The following is a 27,367-nucleotide window of genomic DNA, read 5'->3' as shown; positions in this document are numbered from 1 at the left end:
AGGTTGTGCGGCGTGGGAGAAGATGAAAAAAAGGTTTTATGTTTAGACATTACTACAGAAGATTTGGGAGAAAAATTTCTCATTCTTTTTTACCGACATTTTTATTGACAAATTATTTTATTATTAATACATACTTTATTTATGAACGGAAAAATATGTGGTAAATGAAATATGTATTACTGACAAATTTTTTCGCCAATAACAAATCTATCGATAAAATATGTTGATAATTTAAATTTTAAAATTTGTCGGTAATTCAAATTTTTTGACAAATTTATTTTTGTTAGTAAAATTTCATCAATAATTCCAAGAATGTTTGTATCCCAATGATTTATGCCTTTGTTTCACTTGTATCCATGACAAGTCCCTTATTCACTTCTCACTCCCCAAGTAGGGAAATATAATGAGTGATATCCAATAAGGAGAGTGTAAACTGAATTGAAATCTACATTCTTCTTATGTGTAATGAGTATAACACCAACTCCTCTTAGTCCCCTCAAGGTTGTTATAGGTGTCCCATCCGAGAAGAAAACTCATTGGTATTCATAATCACACTTTTTTTCTTCCTCTAGTTTGCCAATAATGAATTGGTTGGTTTTGTAGGGAGGAAAATAAGAAGTGACTTTCATCTCCACATTTTTTTCATAGTGAGCTTTAGCCACTCGTCCTAACTACTATAATAAAAGTAGACCTTTTAGCATTCATCCTAATGGAGATGAAGTAACCTAGGTCAACACCAAAGACCTTCCATTGAGTGTTTTTCACTCTACTTTTATCTCTATCTCATTCTGAAGAAGCTCGGTAGATCACGACTAGAAAATAAGATCTCAATTTGATGAATGAAATGAAATAGAATTAATACATTAATCCATTACTTTTACTCTTGTATGATGCAAACAACCTAATAACACGAACCCGAATTAAAACCACTATGAATGACTTAATGAAGGTTGATCGGAAATATTTCGTTAAAAAGGGCAATATTCAATGTTTTTTTTTTCAATTTTTTCAAATAAAGCAATTTTTAAGTATTATCTAAGTCAATGATTCTCTATATAACTAATCAAATCCGCATCCATATTTTTATTTTTAAAATATTATACAGCTATTCATTTAAATAAGTTTTCTCTTACTATAAATTCAATATAAATTAATGCATTAAATATGACTCTTTTAAAAAACTATATAGCTATATAATTATTAAAATTAAAATTTCTTCATTTATTTTATTAGTTTACTTCAAATTAAAAGGTCTCTTATTTCCATGATCAAATAATACTTGCATTTTTTTTACATAATTGTTTATTTATAAATCAGTGCGATAAAAGTACGTGCATTTTACAATAACTATTTTAAATATCAAATTTCATATGATTTAACTTACACATTTGATCAAATCCTATATATTCAATCTTTTTTATTTATAAGGTTCGAATTTAAAATTTTGCATAAAATAATTTTTCTATTTTAATTAACATAATAATGATTCATTAATCAAGAATTTAAACACAAGTAAAGCATGGTTACTAAAATGTTATTTTAAAATCAAAATAGCCGAAATCGTAATATTGTAATGCAAAATAATGTTATCGATAATGTATTGATAATATAAAATATACTATTTAATTTGTTATTTATGATTACTTGCACTGAATAGAAAGACAAGTTAATTGGATAGGGTATGTTGCTTGAATCGAACGGTGCATGATTGGTCTTACCAGCATTGGACGGTTGGAATTGCTTGTTGATGGGTGCTGGGACAGCAGGTAACATGGGATTAACTAACCAAGCTACCTCTTCACATGGCATTCAATCCATCACGTGCTCCTCACGTGATCATCCCTGATACACATGCCTGGCATCTGCAAGTGGCAATGCCATCTCTTTCTCTCTCCTTTCTCAACTCCATTGTGTGAGTGACGGAATCAGTGAAAACAACGAAAAAGGGGTTTCTGTCTTGCATCATTCTCTTCACTTCTCTCTCTTTGCATTGAAGTTTTTTTGTTCACTTTTGGGAGCAACCTTCTTAATGTTCACTTTGGGATTGTTGTTTGCCTTGGTTGCTGACAAGCTGCAACTATGAAGGGCTTGCTCTCTCCCACTTTCTTTCTTCAAATTACTCTCTTTCTTCTTATTTTTCTTCTAGGTGGGTTTTATTTATTGCAGATACATGCACGATCCTTAATTGCGAATTTGAGTATTGAATGATTAAATTGTCTCTAAGCTTTTCAAGTTTGCATCTTGATAATTGGATCACTGAATTTTCTGTTAATATGATAATGAATTTGCAATAAGCTATGGAATTGTGCTTCATCTCAGGTAGAATAATGTGTATTGTTGATGTGGTGTACTTTGGGTGTAAACCATAATGAAAAAGGGTAAGGTTGATACAATTTTATGACACTGATCTTTGTGCATTGTAGAAGGCCAATGGGGTACCAGAAATGGTAGCCAAACTACTGAATATGTTGTCCAAGCTGACATGATGTGTAACGTTTCTGTATGTAGTTGATAAATAATGCAGTGTGTCTAATATCTTAATGATGAATGCGTGTTTACTAATTTTGTGGCCTTAGGCAATGCAGGAGTATTTCATTTTGTTCTAGAAATGTATTCTTGTAGAAAGAGAATTCCTTAAACTGAAAATTGCCGATAATGTTTGCAGTTGTGAACAAGTCTCAGGGCTCTCCAATATCTACTGAGGTTGATGAGTTGCCTCCTGCTTTCCCTCCAAGTACACAGCCACAACCCTTTATTCCTCTTATAGCTCCTTCCCCATTGAGACCTTTCACAAATAATTCTGTGCCCAAGTTATCAGGTCTGGTTTGTTTTTGCTTTTAAATTTGTCATCGAGACCTTACATTATGATTCTTTTGTTTGCTCAGTTCTCGTTTACACAAATTCTATTTACCCTTTGGCATATTGTAGTTGTTGGTTGTCGAAAGTAAGGGGTTTTAGCTATAAAGGGAGGAAGTGGGATAAAGGAGAATGAAACACTAAATTAATATTAACCGAGATGTGTTGCAGATTATAATGTATTGATGAAATGCTGATAAGACATATACCGATAGTTTCTATTGGTACTGACCATAATCTAAACTAATTAGGGAAATAGAACACGATAAGATAAGGAAATAGGGTAAGCCCAAGAGATATCAAAAATAGGGAAACTAATCCTGGAAATTAGTAAGATGTTTTCTTTTATTAATGTATATAACATTGGTGAATAGTGGGGAGCAGGGCCATGGCCAAGATTTTAATCGCAGGGAAGGGAGGCCAAGACCCAAAGTAGATTGAAATGGTGTCAAATATTCCAGTCAAAGAGAATAAATTACCTGATAAATTGCAAAATAGACATTAAGTATGCGGTGTGTAATTGTAGTGAAGCAGTGGTGAGAGTGTAACACGGATGAGTTCAGTGCTATGGTATGGTGCAACAATATGGGTTTGTACCTGAAGACTCGTGCTATTTTTTCTGGGTAGAAGATGCGGTACAAATGTAATGAAGGGAAGATTCTGTGGCATTGGTGCTATATATGGTTCTTGTAAGTAACATAGTGGTTAATTTGTCCTCTTCAGTGGTGTACAGGGCAGTGTTATGGTAATGTGTGAGTTCAATATGTTGTTTTCATGTGGGTAGATCAGGTTGTTGTTAAATTTTGAGTGCGGTGCAACTGTGACCACCAATTTGCATATCATAATTCATATCTTAGGATAAAAAATGTAAAATAATTCAGCAAAAGGGGCATTATTTAGAGTGGTTTCAATTGACAATGTTGATGGAAGACCTATTGGTTGCTTAGGAAACATGTCTGGGAAAATAAAGCAGCTAGTTTCCTATGACAAAGTTATGTGTCAGAAATGTTATCAAATCTTTCATTCTTTTGCTTGATTTGGTTGTGTATATTGAGGGGTAACTCTACAATTTTTCTTGAACATGCCTTTTTGCATGTGCATCCTTAATACTTATGCTTGTCTTAAACTCCTTTGAATTACAAACCTTTTGGTCCAAGATGACCAAGGATTCCTTTTTGCTTCCAGGCCTTTGTTCATTGAATTTCTCTGCTGCTCAAGATATAATGACCACAACTGCTACTGATTGCTGGACATCCTTTGCTCCATATTTGGCAAATGTTGTATGTTGTCCTCAATTTGATGCCATGTTGGTGACCCTCATAGGGCAGTCGAGCAAATACTCTGGGGTGCTAGCTTTGAACGCAACTCATGCTAGTCACTGCCTCTCTGATGTTCAGAAGGTCCTTGTCAGTCAAGGAGCAAGTGAGAACCTAAAAGAAATATGTTCAGTCCACCCAAGAAATCTCACTGAGGCCTCTTGTCCTGTTGTATCTGTGGATGAATTTGAGAGTGTTGTAGATACTTCGAGACTGCTGACTGCTTGTAGAAAAATTGATCCTGTAAATGAGTGTTGTGATCAAGTTTGCCAAAATGTCATACACTATGCTGCTAGAAAAATTGCCTTAAATGATTTGTCTACTTCAGATGGAAACCATAGCATGCCTGGGCCAAAAGCTAGGATCAATGATTGCAAGAATATTGTTGTACGTTGGTTGGCTAGTAAACTTGATCCATCCACTGCAAATAGTGTTTTTAGAGGACTTTCAAATTGCAACCTAAACAAAGGTGAGCATGGAGAGAAAAACAAAAACGGTCTCCTTATATTTGATTTTTACAGTTTTGGCTATTTTATTGGAATGTAAAAGCATACATCTTACAATGTTCAATGTTGTTATATTACATCACTCAGTATGCCCATTGGATTTTCCAAGTGTATCAAGTGTTGTGAAAGAATGTGGCCATCTCATACATAACCAAACAGCTTGCTGCAAAGCCATCAAAAGTTATGTGTCCTATTTGCAAGAACAGAGCTTTGTAACCAATCTGCAGGCCTTGAAATGTGCTGCATCACTTGGGAAGAAATTGCAGAGTGCAAACGTCTCCAAGGATGTTTATAGCCTTTGTCATATAAGCCTGAAGGACTTTTCTCTTCAAGGTTGGCATTGTTATATTTCAATTGCTTAGAAACTGTTATTTTACCCTTTCTGCAAGTTTGATACTGACGTTTGTTTTGTGATGCTGATAACAATTGACGGGTTTTCCCTTGGATCAATCAGTTGGATTGCAAGGTATGAATTTTTTATTGATAAATTGCTTTTCCAAAATTTTTATTTTTTTCTTGTTCCAGTCATTCATAAAAAATATGATATTTTTTATTAAATTTAAATTTCACTCCATCATCTTGGTTTTTTGTTTTCACGCAGAATCTGGCTGCCTTTTGCCGAGTTTGCCTTCAAATGCAGTATTTGATGGAACTTCAGGGATTGGATTCATTTGTGACCTTAATGACAACATTGTAGCTCCATGGCCCACATCTTCATATCTGCTTTCATCCTCATGCAATAGAAGTACGTATAAGTTCTATCAAGAATTTCTAGCTGATTGCTCTCATTCTCAATTACAATCCTTTATGACAAATTAATGTAATTCCTTATTTGTATGAGCTAAAAAAGGAATTCCAATAATATACATAATTATTAGGCAGATTCTATTAATCAAAGAAAAGTAAAAATAATAACAGATCCCTACTAACACCCCCTGGAGTTGATGAGACTAATTGAGTAGCATAAATTTCTAAAGTAGAAACCAATGACAGGGACGTGGAACAACTTTGGTAAAGATATTTAGATGCTGAAGTTCAGAGCTAACATAAGGAAAACATATAACATGATCATCTCAGGACTAGGGGAATCAAAAGAAAGACAAGTAGAAAATATTGATTATCAAAGAAAGTCACATTCCTAGTAATGTGCAACTTACATTGACATCATAACAGAAAACATATTTTAGTAAGAGCAAAACCCATAAAGGCACATTGTAAGATAATGCAGGGAAATCAAAGTGGAGAACCTGAGATGGAAGAAGTTGATCGAGTATACACTTGTGGACAAAGCTCTAACCTAGAACAGAGAAGGGAGAGGTTTGAACGTGACATGAAGTAATTGTAGATTCTTTTGTTCATCACCACCATCTTGTTATGGCATATAGGAACAAGAGTGTTTGGAAATGATACATCACCGCTGCAGTAATTCGTGAAACTCATGAGAAATATATTCTCCACCAAAATTTGTGCATTAACATTTAATACCCATGAAATTTTTTGTCAATTTGTGAAAAAAAATCTTGAACATGCAAAAAACATTCAATTTAGACCTGAAAATGTATATTCATTTGAAACAGCTATATTCATCTATAAATGTTACAATTATTTGTCAGTTCAAACAATCCACAAGAACAGTAGTTGAATTGTGCAGTAAAAAAATTTTACAGTTGTAAAACACTTTTCAAAGATGAAAAACAAGTTTAATAAAAAAAGTTTGGAATCTGAGATCAAAGAATAGAAGAAAAACACAAATTTTTGTATGGGTTTATCTTAACCATTGAGACTACGTTCAGTTCTTGGTATCACCACCAAGTTTCACTAAAACTCACGAAAATGCAAGTATTATAAAAAGACAACCACTTCTGGCCTTAAGTATTCTCTATACTTGCTTTTCAAGGCAAAAACCCAAAGTATTATTTATCCAGTAACATTTTCAACCGTTTACACTTCCCCAGATTGCAAGAAAGTCAAGATTGAAAACAACGTTTGTATATGAGGAATATGAATGTCTCAGTCTAGGTATTCTCACAAGGAAAGTATCTAAGAGTATTACAAATTGAATCATGGAGAATGATTGCTTAATTGTTTTCTTATGTCCATCAATAATGTGAGTAGTCCATGTCTTCAGGTATATTTTAGGGTGTTAAAAAAGATAATCAGATGTTGTATATACTTGTGAAGGACTTTGGATGGCTTTGTTTGAGGTTTGGTGAGTATGAAGAAAATCATTATCATGCATTAATTGTCATGGCATTTCACCAACTTGTTTCTTTGATAAGACAAACAATCTACTTAGCTCACCTAGTTAGTTAGATATTTTTGACTTATGCAGTAGAGTTTATTACCTAAAAAACAACACAGGACACTCAGAAGAATAATATTAAATATAGTTCACATCAATAAATTTTCAATCCCAAACTCATACTACACTAAGTCTGATGGGGAACCTTAGAAGATACTTCGTCTGAATACAGGCAATACTCTGCCTTGGTGAGTTTTAGACAATACTTCGTCTAATGCCTCTAAAAATTTATTTGTTTGTTATTAATCAAAACAAGGGTCTTGACAACCTTTGTTATAATAGCATTTATATTTTGGATTAGATGATACTTGTGATATATCCCACACACAACTATGAATTAGATCAAATCATTTGTCAATATGGTGTGCTAGAGATGGAAAAGGAATAGTTTTACTTTTGGCAAGTTTGTAAATAGAAGAATCAAAAGAGTCATTAGAAAGAGGCCAAATTTGAATGACCAAACTTTCAATGCCTATTCTCACACTTATTTGAACCACTATGACAAGCTAGAAAGACAAAAGACATTGCAAACCAAATTGGAAAGAAAATAATCTGTCTACTTATGTCCCTTTGCAATCACTTTCCATGATGTCCAATCCTGCATAGAACAAAAACGAACTTTACATTACAATTGTTGTCCACCATTTTGTCGAATCGAAATTAAATTTGAAGCAAGTGCAGGGAATACAAACTCATCCCAAAAAGTGGAAATAATATTTCCAAAAACAGAAAGAGGGAGAGCATAATGTTGAGTGCCATTACAAGTGAAGCAGTCATGTGATTTGAGATTCTTTAATCAACAAACCAAAGCTAGGCAACAACATTGGACATACCTGAATACTCAAGGTAGAAAGAGTGGATAGTACCATTTGTTGGATATAGTTTAAGCTCCAATATTCAAGGCCCTTCACTAGTTTCTAGGTGCATATAGTTGGGCACTCTTTAATGATATGACCATGTTGCTTACAATAGTTACAACATTTCCTGTTGCAATTGCAAGTAATATGACCTAGTTGTTTGCAAGAAAAACATTGTTTCAGTAAGGCAGGGTAATGGTTTCAAATTCTGGTACAAGCTTCATGAGTGCTTCAAGAGAGGTTCCAAATTCTGGTAGAAGCTTCATGAGTGCTTCATGAGAAGTTAATTGATTTTTTATAGTTATCAATCTGCTTTCTTTTTCAATTGTCAAAGAAAAGTGGGTCCAATTGAAGCATGTCCCGATATTATTGTTGTTTGAATAGATCTATAATACTGATACCAATTCTCTACACTAGTTTCAAACCATTAACATTGGAGAACCAATTGAATTCAGGCCACCATCAACTTAAAAGCTGTCGCCCCACATGCCAACTTCCAAAATGGCTTGTCTATGTTCATTTTCATCTATGTTTTTCAACAGTCAAATGATATAAATGTCCAGAATTTCTCGATGCGTGCCTTCTTTCATTGTATTCTCTTTCATAAATAATGCATGCTCAATTACGATCTAAATGGCTGGCAAATTAACGTAATTTCTTATTTATGTAAGCTAAAAAGGGAATTATAACAGTATGCAATTATTAGGTAGATTCTGTCAATGAAAGAAAAGGAAACAATAATAACAACGAATCCTTGACTAACAAGATCCTCACCTATATCCCATGTTCCTGTCTTCAACATTGGATTGTCTTTTGTAATATTTTTACCATGAGCAAAGACATATTTCCATTCTGTACCATGGCTAATTCATTTGTTCCTTCAATCATGCAATTGCAGCTACAAAACTTCCATCTCTTCCTACGGCAACATCCTCACAAAATGGTAAGTGCCATGCTCCTATACTGCTATGAACTGGTATTTCAGGTTTGATCTTTCAAAACAGTGGTAGTTATAGGTTCAGTTTGTTTTAAATTGATTTTCTCTCAAAAATCATTTCTATTCACCACAACATGGATTCTTACAACTTCAAAGTCTACCGAAGCAAACCAAGTACTGTCAAAACCTTTCATTTATGATCTCTTTAATCATTTAAGACCCAGATGTCCAATATAAAATCTGTGAAATCAGTTTGTATTTTAATGATGTTTTCCTGGTATTCGTGCAGAAAAATGAAACACAGAACTAAGACAGAATGAACAGAATTATTTATACATTTCCTTAAAACTAGTAATTGAGTCTTGTCAGGAAAATCATCTTGGGACTTCTGAAGGAGAGATTGAATATATGACAGTTTAATTTAGTACACTAGAAATTTTTTCAACTTGATAACTTGAGCTTATCTATGCTGGTTATTGGATGCATATCTATGCATTTCCATTGACGAGTATCTACTCATTTCCATTTGTTGCAGGTCTTTTCATTAATACCTTGGTTTTGCCTCTCCTTTTTACCTCAATACTACTTCCCAAGAGGCTTCTTTAACCTTGGAGTTCACTGTATTTAAGGTTTTTTGGCTACAAGGATTTTTCAGATAAGTTGGCTATTCTTTGAGGATCCAAGGAAGAACTGTGTTCTTAATCTTATCCGATCATCAAATATGTTTATATTTTCACCGGTGAATGAGTACAGAAACACTATTTTGAGATAGTCTTTCTGGTAGATTCATGATTGTATTCTACTATTACCATATATCATTATTTCAATATTCTTTGAAATTGTAATAAGTTTTGTTTCCGTATAAAGAATAGTATAAATATAAAATACACTATCTCAGTTCTTTCTGTGTACCATAGATTTCATTCTTCTATCTTTCCTTCTACCTCTTTTCCATGTGTGAATAATTTAATAAACGCTGTAGTTTTATAACAAAAGAATAATCAACTTCAAAATGAAGAACAACTTTACTTTCTCCAATTCTTTCCCACTTTTATAGAAATCGTGTTCATTCAGAAACCTGCCCTCGATCAAATTTCGGAAAGCGTGTAATTCGGTACTCTGTTCAATTGAATAATCCCAAAAAATTGTTCAACATCAGAAGTTTGAAGCACCGGCAGATCCAACGAGGAAAAAGGTTGCACCTGTTCCACGAAAAGATTGATTCAATAAACAAATAATTAAAGTCACAGTGTGTGCAACGTAGTTGAATTTCATATTATTTGCTAGAAAGTTCCGAGTTATACGGGTCGTGAAATTTGACTCAAGACATTGCATGCAACTCGTGCTATTCTTTGACTCCAAAACGAATAAAAAAATAAAATTAGAAGCCATCACTGTTACCATGGTTTCAAGCAAAACAAAATAGAAATCCGTTTTTCTTTTTTCTTTTTTAAGAAAAAAATTATAAACCCTCTTTAGTTGTTGTAATTTAATAATCTAACTAATTAATCAGAATTATAATTACATATCTCCCTAAGATAACAAACCTATCTTCATAATAATGAATATCAAGACTGTATAAGAACTCATAACAAAAACAAAAAGAATATATATATATATATAAGAATATTATTATTTATTTTAATATTGTATGATTAAATTATTAAAGGATATATTTATTTATTTATTGTATTAATTTCATTATCGTCAATATAAATAAGTTATCCGTATTTTTAAAATAACAGGGTTTTAGTTCAATATTTTTTATATTTATAACAGTTTAACATGAAAATTTTCTTTTGCATCAAAAGACCTTCTTAGTAAGGTAAACCATCGTTCTCATCTTTTTCTCTTTACGCTGAATATGATTGTGGATTCTCTCTTTTTCAATATGAATTCATCATATTGTCTTACTTTAATATTATTAGACAAAGACACTATTAAGAATTCAATATTTTTTAGAAGTGTAAAAGGTGTATATATATATAAGAATATTATTATTTATTTTAATAATGTATGATTAAATTATTAAAGGATATATTTATTTATTGTATTAATTTCATTATCGTCAATATAAATAAGCTATCCGTATTTTTAAAATAGCAGGGTTTTAGTTCAATATTTTTTATATTTATAACAGTTTAACATGAAAATTTTCTTTTTGCATCAAAAAAGGTAAACCATCGTTCTCATCTTTCTCTTTACGCTGAATATGATTGTGGATTCTCTCTTTTTCAATATGAATTCATCATATTGTCTTACTTTAATATTATTAGACAAAGACACTATTAAGAATTCAATATTTTTTAGAAGTGTAAAAGGTATATATATATATATATATATATATATATATATATATATATATATATATATATATATATATATATATATATATATATTGAGATTTATATATATTCATATTAGTTGAGATTAAGTACGTTTAAATATTCATTCCATCTGTGTTTTTTAAAAGGAAAATCACGAAGGAGTTTTAATTTTCAAAGTGAATAATATCTCATATTTACTATGTATGTCACTTAAAGGATTTGTGATTAGAATATTCACGTTTATCCATCGAGGTATTTTTTTAAAAATAAAACCGTGACGCTAATATATATATATATATATATATTATTTTTCTTTTTTGATTGTTTATAATTGGAAGGAGTATGTTTGTCTTTATTTGAGAGTGACATTTTATTATTTTTCTTGATTTTTTTTTAACTAATACAATATTGATACTTTTGATTGTTAAGTCTAATTTATATTTTTTAATCATGTGTATAGTGCTTTAAATTAAATTTTCAGAATTAAGAAGTTGTAAATATGTGACCATGTGCCAACTTTAACTTTTAGGTGCGACGATTTTTTTTTCTTTTCAATCGACATCCTCTGTAATATATTGTTTTGAAAACATTTATTTAGTCAGAAAAATATAAAAAAAGAAAATAATTGTGGAAACAATTAAAAATATAAGTATAAATTAAAAGTTCCAAATTAAAATAATAAAAAATTGAGTGACATATACAAGTAAAAGACAGAAACATCATCTACCAACAAAGATCACAGCAATAAAATAGTGATAAAATTGTAATCATCCATCATTAATGATTTTATGCTTCTAGTAACATTTGACCAAATCACTCTTTGCAATAATAAGTTTGTATATTTTGTATTAAGTGTGATAAATGAGGTAAGAAGTTTACCTAAACAAAAAGACGACAAAAAATTATATTTTTAACTGAGAAAAAAAATGTAATAATAGGACAAAAAAGATAACATCACTTAATTGAATAATTTACACACAACAACCTTTCGTAATAATATTTTACTCTGAACCCATCAAACGTGAGGACCAATTGGTTTCTCATTAATAATAATAATAAATTAGTAATTTTTTAATTATTTATTTATCGTGCATGGGTGTCACGTGAGGCATTAACTAAGTTCAAAATGATGGCGCTGCTCTTCTGACCATAAGATTCATATGTGGTTGTGTGGTTGGGCCCTTTACGCATCCAAAACAGGACACTTATATAATATAATATTTTTTTCATACAAATTTATATTTTAATTTATGAATGCCGCATTTTATAATATTTAATACCATGTTTGAGACGTGTAATTTCCGGTGTAAAAAAATGTGCAGTTTTATTTTCAGCCGTTAAATTTTTTCTTACATATTACATAAAATTTGTTTTTTTATGTTCTATTTCATCTTATGTTCAAAAGTAACTTTTGAACTTCAAAAGGTTGCATGAAACTTTTTAGTGAGCAGAAAAATACGGAACCTTTTTTTATATTTGTAGGGTCAACAGTTTTTTTTTTTTCTCTTTTTGTATATATAAGTTTTTTTTTCGAATCTATCACTTTCAGGATAAATTAGTTTCTATGTTGATTTATTACATTCATAATAATTTTGTGGTTGAATTCATCAACTTTATTATGAAAAATAAGTCCACTGTACATTCGTGGATCAATTTAACATGAAATTGATAGGTCGAATAACTGAATTGCTTAGATATAAACCTTTACTAAGAATTCAATTTAAGTTATAATTTTTTTAACAACGAAATTAAATATACATTACTTATGGTTAGAAAAATTCCTTACACCTTGCATTATTTAAATGAATGAAATTATGTTTACTCAAATTTGGTTCACGTAATATAATTAATTAAAAAAAAACTTTAATGTACGGTCGAAAATTTAGATGGATTGTGTGGTTTTGCTTGTCTGTCAGAAAAATTGTGGAGGTATAAGTTAATATAGTAATCTCCTCTTTTTTTAAATTTATTTGAATTATATTGATGAGATTATCTTTCGTAGGTAAAAATAAAAAGAAATATGAAATATTATAATATGATAGTGTTTTAAATTTGATTTTTTTTTCATATTTTAAAGCGATTAAGATGAAATATAATAATAAGTAAAATGAAAATATGGGTGTGTTGTAGAAGGGAAAGCCATGTTTGGGTTCTAGTGATGTTGTAAGAGAGAGAAAATGCGTCATTGATTCCGTCACAAGAGCAATTATAGGTAAGAGTTTGTCTCTTTCCATGAGTTGGATACATAACTACGACGCCATTAAAAATTATGGACAGATCTTCTTTCGTGCCGAAAATTAGTGGCACCCCATTTTCTTTAATTATTTTTTAATTTTATTCCTGCTAAATTATTTTAAGATATCTATATTTAATAATCATTAAATTTGACTCCAAGTAAAACTTATTAGTGTTGCTTTAAATAAAAAGAATAAGACGAATCACTGATTAAGAAAAGTATTTATTAATGTTTAATTGTACGATTAATTTTCTTATTTGAATTGTACTTATTTGTGTAATTAATTAAGACATGACTGATTCCAAACACTCATCTCCTTTATACTAACCAAGATGTTTTCAAATTTGGATTCTATACCAATTATTTTATATATGTTATTTATATTATAATGTATAGTGATTTTGGTTATTTTAAATATTTTAAAAACCTTTTTAGTATTATCATAATTAGTGTATCTTTTTGAAAGTAAATTTTAAATTTAATTTTATCTTATAAAATTTATTATCTTGTAAGGTGAAACTTCTACTGTTTTTATTTTATAAATTCATCTTAGTTAAAACGAGATATTTAATATTTTTTTAACGAGACATTCATGTTTCAAACGACCATGAGATTTTATATTATTAATAACAATTATATAATAGATATAACCAACAGTCAATTTTGCTTCTCATAATAGATTTTTAAAATGATTTTGCTGGTTATAATAAATTTTTAAAATTACTTTGATAATATTTTAAAAATTGAATTTTAAATCTAAGTCAATCTTATAAATTTTTTGTAAAATAAAATTTAGACTTATGTATTATAAATTTATTTTATCTTTAATTAATATATAATTTCAACAACTAAAAAAATTTAACAATGTATTTCATTTTTTTTTTCTTTTTATTTAACGTTAAGAAAAATGTGTTTTCAAATGGGAAGTTGTATACAAACAATTTTTATTCTTTATCGTTGTGTCATCTCACTTAGTCCTTTTATGTTCAAATTGATTTAAAATGACGAAAGAAACAAGCAACCACACTTTTAAACTCTCACTAAACATTATTATTAATTAGACACGTTGTATGAACATTGTCGTCAATTGAAACTGACGTGCTAAGTCAAATAGAAAGTACAAAGTGAAATTAAATTCAAGAGGAATTACATTTATTTAAAGCGAACGAAGAAAATTGAAACATTTATTAACATGGAGATAAAATTGAAAATAAAAATAAATAAATAGGAAATACAAAAAATAAAATAAAGTTTGAGAAAAATAAAATATAGGGTAGGTAAGCACGTTTTTCTCGTGTATGTTTTAGGTAGAATTTGAAGTATGCAAATTGTCGTGTGAGAACAAAAGAATCTGCGGCTAATGTGTGGGTAAGGAAAAGTAACGTCACTGATTCCGTCACATGATCAATTATATTTACTTCTTTGTCTCTGTCCATGAGTTGGAAACATGTACGAACACATCATTACACCAATACACCAATGCAGTGAAGAAAGATTCCAAAAATTACAAACACGTTCACTTAAGGCCAAAGTTAAACCCTAATTATTTTCTAATCACATTGATTATGCATGAAGACATGAAGAAACGAAATCTCAGTGAGCGTATTGGATTTGAGTTGTATGCATGATTAGAGTTGTTAGTGGATGTATAGAGATCTTAGTTGTCGCAATAGAAGTTAATGAATCTGGAACGATACCCATAAAGCCATGCATTAGGTGGCACAAAAAGTTAAGGTCATTTAATACAATAAGACAAAATAGTTGACTTACCCTAAATTTTAGTTGTTGGAATGGAACAACTCCTATTATTAAAATTAAATTATTTCATAAAATAAGAAAGTTTCACATATTTCATTCTTATTTGTCGTTCGATGCACATATTTTTCTGTTCTTGTCATTGGGTGTTATAGACTTCTGTCATTCGAAGCAGAAGTTGTTTGTCGATGTTCCATCACCAAATTCTCCATCCAGAAGATATCAACTCATGCTTCTCATGATGGCGGTGATGATAGTGAACATCTGTTTTGCAGGTTTGAGTGGAACAAATGATGGTGCAGTGGCTACTGGTGTGATTCTGGATAGAGGTTATTCACTGAGCGACTGAATTCTAATACATCAAATGCGAAAAACACCTTCTGCACCGAACGACAGAAGACTAATACACCGAATGGTAATACTGATGGAACAGAGAAATATGTGCACCGAATGGCTAAAGTCTAATACATTGAATGCGAAAAACAACTTATGAACCAAACAACATAAGACTAATAAACCGAATAGTAACAAAGAAATATGTGCACCGAACGGCAAAATGCCTTTAATGAACGACACTGACAACGATTCAATTTTTTGATGAATGAAATAAAATTTGTTTATGCCAATGATCCAATTTTCTCTCTCACACTTTTTTTTGGTATAACAAAAGGAAGAAGAAAAGATAGCACCGACAAAAAGAAGAAAAAGGTCTGCTGCATTGCAGAGGAGCATAAGAGGGAGAAAAAAAAAGTTAACGCCGTTGTGCGTATTTAACGGATGGACGATGTTGATAAAAAATTTACTAAATCAGAATCAAGTTGACATTTTTTTAAAACTAGTGACCAAATTGACAGAATCGTGCAAACCTGGGGTCAAAAGAGGCTATTAAGCCTTTACTTAATATTTTAAGTGTGTTTCATGATAATGTTTAGACTATTTATATGATTTTGACTGTATTTTTCCTTTAATATTAATTAGAAAATATATTTGAAAACGTTAAAAAGATATAATAAAATAAAATTAAAATAATTAAATTTATATATTTTAAAAATTGAAAAATTAAATTGGATTAAAATTTTAAACATAGATTGTTTTTAATTTTTATTGAAAATTAAGGAATAAAAATATATTTAAAAAAAAATAAAAGCGAAGAATTAACATGGGTTATGGAGTTTCTTACAGCTTTTCAATTTAAAAGGTCCATTTTTTTTTCATTAGTAATGTTATTTTTAAAATAGAAATCATGTTTGAAGATTTTATTGCCTATAAAAAGAATTAAATGGTGTAAAATATATTTATTTTAGAGTATTATTAATGGTGTGGATATTTAAAATATTATGAATGGTGAAAAATTGAAGGGACCAGTGTTTGGAGTTCGAATGGAGGTCCATATCTGACAACCAGTTCCTTCTCTACAGTTATTCTATCATGTCAAGTAGTGTATGGTCCTATTCTACCATGTGCATCCTATTTCACCTACTTATCGTTTTTTTTATATATATATTTTGCAAAATTTTTAAAGAAGAAAGTGAGTAAAAACATAAAAATAAATAAAAGTAAGTTATTTTAATTATTTATTATTTATATTATTATTATTAACATTTTCATTAAAAAAGAATTGAAAAAAAAGTTTATAAACTCCAATCTCGGTTATTATTAATTTATTGTTATATGTTTAGTTTCCACCTTTTACTCTTTGATTCCCCTACTTTCTCGAGGGAGAGATATAAAAGTTTCTGAAAGTCACTTTTTAAAAACAAGAAAATTCCCTTTTCAAACCCGTTGAATCATTATCTCATCACCGTAACAAATTATTATTTTTTCTTCTTTTTTTTCTCCATCACCTGCCGAAGTAGATAAAATATAATTTTATTTTTATTTTTAAAATTTGGTGTGGCGTAGAATATATTTTTAATTAAACACGTAGTATAGATTTATAATATTTTAATACTATTTATTTATTTATTTTAAGTCAGACATTACTAACATCAATCACCATATATATAAAATATTTAATTTATATTTGATATCAACTCTTGAATTATGTAAAATTATTAGGTATGTTAGACAAAAATTATATATTTTATTAAAGTTAATTATATATAATATTTAAAATATACAATTTTGTAAAACGTGAGGACCAGTATTCCGATGGCACTGTGTGGTACATACCTGAGAAATTAATTGACGTAGAACACAGTTTCATAAAGAAATAAAAGATAAAAAGAAAAATCCGCAATAGCAGCTTTCCAAATATTAGAAAGTAGCTGTTCTCAAAAAACATTTCAGCATCAGAGATTCAATTTCTGAACTTTCTTTTTGTCCAGTACAAGATCAGTGGGAATTCATTCTCTCAAAATTTAATTTCAAACTGTGCTTTTTATTATATCAATTTAATCTATTATTTCTAATAAATTGATATAAATAGAATTGTATTTCTAGATGAATAAAAAAGTAAATTTAAGCATAACCACTTATTGGTTAATAAAATATTATCTGTAAGTATATGAATTTAATTTTTTTATGAGATTATTGTTATATTTCATTTTTTTCAAGTAAAAATTATTTATGGTAAGATATGAAATTTAATGTAATAAATTTAGTGATCTAAATTAATTTTTTAAAAGATGCATTACCTAACGATAACAATAATAAGATACGAAAATGATAATGAAAATGGTAAAACAATAAAGAAAATAACATTAAAAAAATAGTAAGAAATTATAATGATCACCAAGTCATTTGATAAAAAAAAACCTCTTTTTTTTTTCTTTTCATATTATAATATGTTATGTAGGTAAAGAACCATATGCTTAGATAATTTACTAAGATAAAGTCAAAATTGCATCTATCTCGCCTTTCTGTGATTGTAAATTAGTACATTTATTTTTCTTTCTCAACATATATTAATGCATAAGCTTTAACTTAACATGTGATATAGGTCAAAAACCTAACTTTAATTTTGTGACCACTTTATGATCTTCATGATTTAATGTCACCACCTTCTAATCGATATCAAGATAGTGTTGTGGTTAATGTTGATTTAATGATAATTTTATGTGACACTAAGTAAAAGTGGTATATAAGTCATTTTTTTTATCACCAAAAACATTAGGGATGTATCAACCCATATACAAAAGTCATACATTTTGAATTAATTTTCTTATACACATCTCTAACTCAAACCCAATATTAATGAAAGACAAGGAAAAAGTCTATGTTATCCTTCAAATGACATTTTTCTTCACATATGTTGTTTGTAATATGGTGTAGTGCTTTTACTTGGTTAGCCAACCAATAGTTGGGATTGTATTTTAGATATCATAAATATTGTCATTGTTGGGTAGCACTCCAAAATAAATTTTTATGTAAACCACAAGAGATATGTATGGAAAAATGATTTAACCTTGTCCATTTAAGTCTAGTTTGACATTGCCCCGCCAAAAAAGGGTGAGACAGGTTGTCCTGTCAATTGAAAATGGGTTGAACTTTACAACCTAGTCCATTTCGTTGGCAGGTTGGTTCGTCCATTTTTTATTTGTCATAAAAAATTTAATATCACATGACAATGAGTTTAAGTTTTTTAATTTTTTACATGAAAATGAGTTGATGACGGACTACCGAGCTTATTTAGAAATAAAAGGGTTGTCGTCCGAGTTGTTTAAGATCTTTGTTAAGCTTTATCAGATCTCGGTCGAGTTGTATCAGGACAAATTGTCTGACTATGTTGATATGAAGTGTTACAATACAAGTTTTAATTTTTCTTAATGAAGTCGGGTTGGCGAGTTGGCTTGACTGACCAATAGGACTGACTTATCGGACTGTTGGGCTTGGCAGGCCAAGTTGGTTTGGATTTCCGGATTGAAATTTCGACTCGCATTTTTTGATCAGGATAATAGACTGACCCATCATACTTAACTTTTTTGTCATCCTTAACATAGTTTTAAAATAAGTATATTGGAGTACTATTCTCTTTCCTCTTGAAAATGCATTTATTTGTACTTTACAATATTGCTTGATTGATTTCCTTCTTCATCATCTTATGTTGCAATTTAGTTTATGATTTTAGGTATATCATTTTTGACATTCATTCCCACAATAACTTTTATGATCATTTACACTTTTGACAAGTCAGTCCCATAATAAATTCATTTTCATAATATATTCATTCCCATAATATATTTTAGGTACGAGAAACATTGATAATAATTGCACATATTCTCTAAAGTGAAAGTTTGTATGATGAAATTGTTGGATTATTAGAGAAACTTGACTTTTGTAATGTCATGATAGGGTAGAGATGTTTCTGGTTATAAAAATGTTAATATGGTATAGTGTGATGAAGCAATTCACATAAACATCTATATAATAAGATCTTTTGAACAATTTGGACTCTCTAAATCGTGTACTTGTTGCACATGAGATTCTTGCAAAGTTCTTTGTGCCAAAAAAATATTATTGCATTATCAATGATTCCTAACATGTGAATGTTATGTCTTATTGATAATTATAATGATTGTATCTTTCTTGATAGATGACATTTAGACTTTTATGCATATGAATGAATAAAATTAAGATATATTTTCATATATAAATTAATTCTTAATAAACAAAATTTAAATTACGTATGTAAAAAAATTAAATATTTTAAGCTAATTTACATCATAAAATCATTTTTAATGTTAATAATATTATTAGGGATAAATTAATGATAAAAAATATAAACATTTTGATTAGTAAAATTATTAAATTTCATTTTGTAAAGGTCTATCTAGTAAATTTTAATATTAGTTAGATTAAATTAATTGGTCAAATTAGCATTGATTTTTTTTTCAGAGTTTAATTTTTTAAATCATAATTGTTATTGATAACACAATCGTCTTCCGATAGTAAAAGGAAAACAGTAAACAAGAAAGAAAGGGAAGAATGATACTTTATTACACATTTTACTGGTAGATATTACCAATGACTATTTACTGAGAGACATTTATCTATAGATTTGAGGCCTTTGATACTTATCGATGGATGTCTGTAATCATTGGTATACTTTACATATGATCATTTTATTGATGGATTTCTATTTATTAATAAACATAATTTTTTAACAAATATGTCATTAATGACGATAATGACCATCGATAACACACAATTTTTTTGTGGTGGTAGTATTGATGTTAATGAATTTAATGAAATTAATTTTCAATCCATAATCTTATCATAGAAAAATAATAAGACTTATAAAAAAATATTGGTGAAATAAGTAAATTATTTTATAAGAGATTTAATTTATTTGAATATTAGTTGTTGCTTGTATTATTGATGTAATGTAAAGAAACCATTTTCAGGTTCATAATTTCATAGAAAAACTATTAATCAATCTGTCACAAATAGAAAAAAAAAGTTTTACCAAAAAGAGTTAATCATTTAAGTAAATTAACAATATTTTTTTATAAAGTGATGGAAACTTAATTTACTGGAACCATAGTTATTCGTTGTAGAATTTATGTTAAAGAACCGAACGATAAAAAAAATAAGATTATTCATAAGAATAGTTGTCAAAGTAGGTAACTTCAATTTTTCGAACACTTTATTAGGTTTGACCCTTTTTGAATGTTAGTTGTTTCTTGAAGTTGTGTGAAAGAATTTAACAACAGCATTTTCAGGTCCTTAATATGTTTGCATTAATGTGTAAACAACATATCAAATTTAGAAAGAATAAGATTTCTAGAAAAAGGTCGTCACCTAACTATAATTACAGTCTTTGTTCAAAACCATAGTTATTATCCGTAGAATATATGTCAAAGAAACTGTACCATTTCTCAAGTTCATAATAATTTTGCATGACCATGAAAACATCAAATCAAAATTAAAAAAAAAAGGTTCATCGGAAAAATTAGTCATTTAGGTAAGTTACTAGTTTTTTTTTTCTTTTCTAAATCATGGGAGACTTAATTAATTTTCCTAACCTTAATTATTTTTTGTATATTTATTCAAAGAATCTAAATGGTACCATTTTGTATATTTGCCACACAAATTATTTACAAAACATCATCACTGATGGATATATAATTCATCACTTATTATTCTCATTGTTTGAGGAAAATAGAGTAATTTTTTTTATAACTTACTTGATCATTTTAATTTCTTAGTTTATCTTTTTTATTTATGTTTTACAGTTTTAAAATCATTTGTCATTCTTGTTATTGTCATGACGATCGAAGACATTGGTGCTTTATGTAATGTGTGTTTAATATTTTTTTAAATTATTTATTTTTGTCATTTTAAATGTAACAGTTTACAGTAAATAATGTTACACAGAAATATATATGAAAACATAACAATAATTACCAATAATCATTTTACATATTAAAAAATATTTTATTAATCAATAAAGATAATACAATAATAAGTTTGTTATAATTGATAAAATTCCTACCAAATATAAAAAATATTCACAAAATTAATTTATTACCATAGTATTTATATTTTTTAAGGGTTAACATTAAATTTCTATTTAAAGTATTAACTAGCATAATAATGTAAATCATACTTAAATTTCAATTTCCATCCTCTGTATTTTCTAACAACTCATTAAGTTAATATATTAATTACATTTAATTAAATGTTTAACTCAATTACATTGAAAATTTTAACAATTTTTCCAAATAAGCTTCAAATTTTATAATGGAAAATTTTAAATTATAATTATTATAGAATTATTCAGGATAGCAATATTTATTACAGACTTTAGATGATGAAGTTAATAAATTAATTATAATTAATACACTTTTTATATTTATTTAATATTCCATATTAAAATGAACAAATTTTTTTCCAATTAATAGTAAATTTTGAAACTTCTGATGGAAACAATTTCAGAATTAATTTGTTTTTGTAGCGTTTTGAAATGGTAATACTTTGGTATTAGTCGAGGAAGGATGCTGGTGTGAGGAATTTGTGTTGTGAAATACTGTTTTCTGTGAAAATAACTCCTTTTTTTTAAAATATAAAATAATTTAAAATGAATCAACTAAATTTTTTAATTAAGTATTAGAAAATAATGAAAAAATTGGCATTGAAATTATTTAAAAATAATAATTGTGTAATGATACTAGCAACCCCCATGATGAAGTGTATGGTCCTCAACTACCATGTGCAATTTCTCAAGTCTAAATCTACCTGCCACAAATCTCATCACATTTAATACATCTAACCAATTAAAAAAATAAAACACATTTTTTATTATTTTTCTACAAAAACCAATAAAAAACACACACACACATACAAGGTCTCATCTCATCATGATCATCTATTATAAAATCTCATTAAAAAAAATATTGTTTGGTAAGAAGAAAGAAAGTAATCAATTATGTTAACCTAATTCGTTATTATATATGTAGACATTTACCTTCCTGTTCTTAAGTTAATTCCCTTTTTAACCCCCCATCAAACTAAAATCAATTTAAATAAATTTACTATTATTTATTTACTATTAATAATAAACTAAGGAAGTGGTTTGATATTGTTTACCATCACGATGAACACGACGAATTTAAAAAAGGAAAATATAGTGTGAGCGTGTTGTGAGAGATTATGAAAATGAAATATAAAATTTGAGAGGGGCAGAAAGGACTTTGTGCGTGTCGGATACGAAACTTAAGCTGATTTAAATCTGTATTGCATATGAGATTAATAATAAATTATTGAATTAAAGTGAATTTAGGATGTAAACGAAACAGGAAGTTTTAGTATATAACTCGGTTGAAGGTGATTTTGGAAACAGCGTTTTGAGGGTGAGAGAGAAAAGAAAGAAGGTAGTGGAAATGGATTCTCAATCGGCGAAGAAGGAGGTTAACGAGCCATTGGCAGTACCGGAAGAATCGTTACCACAACAACCTTCGTTTTCTCGATCTTTCAGCTCCAGACATGGCTCACAGAATGAACTCGAGAACCTACTCACAGACACCAGCGTCCCTTACTCCAAGCGTATTGGTCCAGCAACATGGCTCGAGTTCAAACTCCTCTTTCACCTTGCTGCTCCTGCGGTCATCGTCTACCTCCTCAACTATGTCATGTCTATGTCCACACAAATCTTCTCCGGCCACCTCGGTAACCTCGAACTTGCCGCCTCTTCCCTCGGAAACAATGGCATCCAAATCTTCGCTTATGGTCTCATGGTACTCTACAAACCCTAATTCTATTTCACCTCATTAGTAATTCATCCATTTCGAATGACTCACTCGTGTTTTTGAAATAATTGTAACAGTTGGGTATGGGAAGTGCCGTTGAGACGCTGTGCGGACAAGCGTACGGGGCGAAGAAATTCCACATGTTAGGTGTGTACCTGCAACGATCCACGGTGCTGCTGACACTCGCGGGCGTTCTGCTAACCGTAATCTACGTCTTAGCGGAACCAATCCTGCTGTTTCTCGGCGAGTCGCCGCAAATCGCATCGGCAGCTGCGCTTTTCGTGTACGGGCTCATCCCTCAGATCTTCGCGTACGCCGTGAACTTCCCCATCCAGAAGTTTCTCCAGGCGCAGAGCATCGTGGCTCCGAGCTCGTACATTTCATGCGCCACGCTCGTGTTCCACCTCGTGCTCAGTTGGTTGGCGGTGAATAAGCTGGGGATGGGCCTGTTTGGCGCCTCGCTGGTGCTCAGCATCTCTTGGTGGGTCATCGTGCTGGCGCAGTTCGTTTACATCGTGAAGAGCGAGCGGTGCAAGCAGACTTGGGGCGGCTTCACCTTCGAAGCGTTTTCGGGGTTGCCGGAGTTTTTCAAACTGTCGGCGGCTTCCGCCGTTATGCTCTGCCTAGAGACGTGGTACTTCCAGATTCTGGTGCTGCTCGCGGGGTTGCTTCCCGAGCCTGAATTGGCTCTCGATTCCCTTTCCATTTGGTTAGTTTCATTCTCTCTTCATTACTCTTTCAAATTAGGTTTTAACAATTTTTTTTTCCTCATTACGACAATTATTTTCAATGTTTTCCATTTTTTTTCTATATGATTAACAAAAAAAAAAGAACGCTAATAAACTTTAATGTTTCATTTTTTTTTCAAATTACTTTTCATTTCAAATTACTTTAATTTTCATCAACTTCTATTTTTTTTAATGTTCATATATAATGATTGTTTTAAAATTTATATTTAAGATCATTTTTTTTTTCGGAACGGTTTTATTCTGAGTTAGTACGAAAGCTGGGACAGAGTCTCGTCTGTAGGAAGGTTATTCTTTGGGCAATAGAATCTATTATCTAGATTGTGTTGTGGGAAGGTTCCAGCCAAACATTAGGCGGCTTTATAAAAGAATATAATTTCTTAATACAACTTTTTGAGAAAATTATTATAAAAATAAATAATTTGATTAGAAATATTACTTTATAGAAAGTATCATACAAGTTCAGTGTATATTCTATTGTGTTGGAGTAAAGATGATAACAGTAGAAGATAAATATGAAAGAAAAGGTAGAATTTGAGTAGAACTCTAATTTGAAAAGAATAAATCAAAGATCCGTGGCACACGGAACACCACTTGGCTGGTTAAAAACAAAAATGTTGATGTAAGAGTTTTTGACTGTGAATCAGTACTTTGTTCTGTAGCTGCTGACATGACTTGTAATCGGTCTAATGTACATAATATTGCAGAAAGAAAGATACGTGTTTGGTGTCACAGGACATACACTAATAACAGTGACACCACATGCTGTGTTATCTATTCTTTCAATTTTATTATTCTATTTATTACATCATAAAATCTTGCTTAATTATTAAATCGTGGCTTTTTTATGTTTAGTGACCTAAAACTATGAAATCATAAAACTTTAAACTTCCATTAATCGTTTGGTAATTTTAAACATGCATAATATTATCTTAAACATTCAATATTCTCTTAAACTTTTTATAGTATGTAAACTAAATACCATATATTTTATATTTTTAAACATGATTATTTCCATGTTCTTCTTCCTTCTCGGTACATTCATTTTTTCTTGTTAGTATTATTTATTTTATTCAGTACATAAACAGTTTTGGTTTTAAAAATATAACTCTAGTTTATCCTTAAGTCCAATATTTACAGAAATGAAAGAAAAATCAGGAAAAGGATAATCCAAGTGTACCTCTCAAAAAAGAGAAGGAACTACAATAAAGTTATTAATTGTTTATAAATTAAAATTGATTTTTTTTATCTTTATTTCTTTAAAACTTAAATAACACATTCGTGTGAAAATTAATTATATAAATAATTTTTAACTTAAAAGATTAGATGACTTCTCTTGCCTTCCTGCATGGTTTGTTTGTGCTTTACTTTTCCAATTTAAAAAATATATTATATATATATATATATTATTATTTTTTTTTCAAAATAAATATTTATCAAAAGTGGTCTCAAACAAAATTTAAAGATATTATATTGTTATTGAAAATTTATAAGATAATTGATGATGCTGATTTTTAATTTTCTTTCTGTAGAAAAGTACAGTGCCTTTTTTTTTCTTTTATCTTTTTGGATTGTTGTATTTTCTATAGAAGGCAAAGGAAAACGACGTTTGGCGTCGCCTCCTTTAATGTGAACGATGGGTATTTTAAAAAAAACAGTCTGACAGGTTGCGTTTCAAAACCCGTCTCGTACCATTTTTGAATCAACTAGTGGTTCTGTTTAGAGTTTTCCCTTTCCTTTTTGAGCTTCTGTGGTCCATAAAAAATAATGACTGTCTGGTTTTCTTGTCTTAACTGTCACACAATCAAAATAATTGGCTACGCATATTAATGATCTTTGTTTGTATATATTATTGCTGTCCTTTCTACTGCTTTTAGGGGAAAAATCTGTTTGAGAAATAATTACTGTCAGGATAACCATTGAAATTTCATGCGTCACCCACCACCCACCAACCACATAAATACCTTAATTTAGTTATATTTATAAAATTAAAAATAGATTTTGCAAATAGAAATCAATCGCACCCACATAATTTATTTATGAAAATATTTCAAACAACTAAAAAAAAAAGATTACTTTTCTGCAATTACTAACAGTCATTTCTTATTGCAGCACCACACTGTCCGGATGGGTTTTCATGATCTCAGTTGGATTTAACGCAGCTGCAAGGTTTGATTCTCCTTCATTTACAACTGAATTGTAACATTTGATTCTTTCGTTTTCGCTTTCACCTTTTCTGTTGAGAACAATTATGAGACAAGGGTGTGTTTTGATTATTAAATGTCACTGCAGTGTGAGAGTGAGCAACGAGCTAGGAGCAAGAAATCCAAAATCAGCTTCATTTTCTGTGGTGGTGGTGACAGTGATATCTTTCATAATATCAGTTATTATAGCAGTGGTGATTTTGTCGCTAAGAGATGTCCTTAGCTATGCCTTCACTGAAGGCGAAGAGGTGGCTGCTGCAGTCTCAGATCTTTGTCCCCTCCTTGCCCTTTCCATTGTTCTCAACGGCATTCAGCCTGTTTTGTCTGGTATCATCACTTGCAACTCTCACCTAAAAATACCTAAATTAAAAGTATAAGTTTTAAGAATTGTTTAAACTTATGCATGAATGGTTTATGAAAAGGGGTGGCTGTTGGATGTGGATGGCAAACTTTTGTTGCGTACGTAAACGTTGGTTGCTATTACGGAATTGGCATTCCATTGGGTTCTGTAATGGGTTTCTATTTCAAACTCAATGCAAAGGTATCTCTATTTCAAACTCAATGCTGTTATTTAATCTTTCTCACTAAAATCTTCCATTTTATAACTCAATGCCGTGAATGTGCAGGGAATATGGTTGGGAATGCTTGGTGGCACGGTTCTGCAAACAATTATTTTGATGTGGGTCACATTTAGAACTGATTGGAAGAAAGAGGTGAGAGGAAAGCTATAAAATTAGTAGACTTTGTATGTGGCAGTAATTAATCGGTTAATAATTTGTGATGGAAATTTTGGTGTATTAGGTTGAGGAAGCAGAAAAGAGGTTGAATGCGTGGGAGGACATAAAGGAGCCACTCATCGTCAAGAACTGAATAACAGGAATGGGGCTTTGGATTTAGAGAATTATTTTGAAATGAGGATAACTTATTGATTTCACTGTGAAGAGAGATTCCCATCATGTACTCTTGCAAAATTCAAATTGCATTCTCTCTACAAAGTGATATAGACAGTTCTTACCATTTGGCTTGCCAAATTTGTAAGAAATATAAAACCCTACTGATTAGAAACTCTAGAAAACATTCAAGAAATCAACCTCGTTATGGAAATTTAAAAAGAAAGTGAGATCCTTTAAAAATCA

The 27,367-nt window shown here is 29.9% G+C and overlaps 2 protein-coding genes across 2 annotated transcripts; both read left to right on the top strand.

Annotated features, from left to right (window-relative positions):
- Positions 1-1,816: 1,816 nt before the first annotated feature.
- On the top strand, positions 1,817-9,685 carry LOC124836929 (putative GPI-anchored protein At1g61900). Its single transcript, XM_047312176.2, has 8 exons — positions 1,817-2,146; positions 2,666-2,818; positions 4,042-4,641; positions 4,766-5,011; positions 5,133-5,144; positions 5,280-5,423; positions 8,736-8,780; positions 9,310-9,685. Exons 1-8 carry the CDS (start codon positions 2,080-2,082, stop codon positions 9,378-9,380), a joined length of 1,338 nt encoding a protein of 445 aa, XP_047168132.1. The 5' UTR covers positions 1,817-2,079; the 3' UTR covers positions 9,381-9,685.
- Positions 9,686-22,837: 13,152 nt separating this feature from the next.
- On the top strand, positions 22,838-27,367 carry LOC124836928 (protein DETOXIFICATION 40-like). The gene is made up of 7 exons (XM_047312175.2): positions 22,838-23,269; positions 23,359-23,990; positions 26,140-26,196; positions 26,320-26,558; positions 26,654-26,772; positions 26,858-26,944; positions 27,033-27,367. The coding sequence occupies exons 1-7, from the start codon at positions 22,916-22,918 to the stop codon at positions 27,099-27,101; spliced, it is 1,557 nt and encodes a 518-aa protein (XP_047168131.2). The 5' UTR covers positions 22,838-22,915; the 3' UTR covers positions 27,102-27,367.

Source organism: Vigna umbellata, chromosome 6 (assembly GCF_029865625.1).
Source record: "Vigna umbellata cultivar VRB3 chromosome 6, Vumbellata_1.0, whole genome shotgun sequence".
Classification (NCBI taxonomy): domain Eukaryota; kingdom Viridiplantae; phylum Streptophyta; class Magnoliopsida; order Fabales; family Fabaceae; genus Vigna; species Vigna umbellata.
The sequence above is the reverse complement of the archived record's forward strand: the minus strand, read 5'-3'. Positions and strand labels throughout refer to the sequence as shown.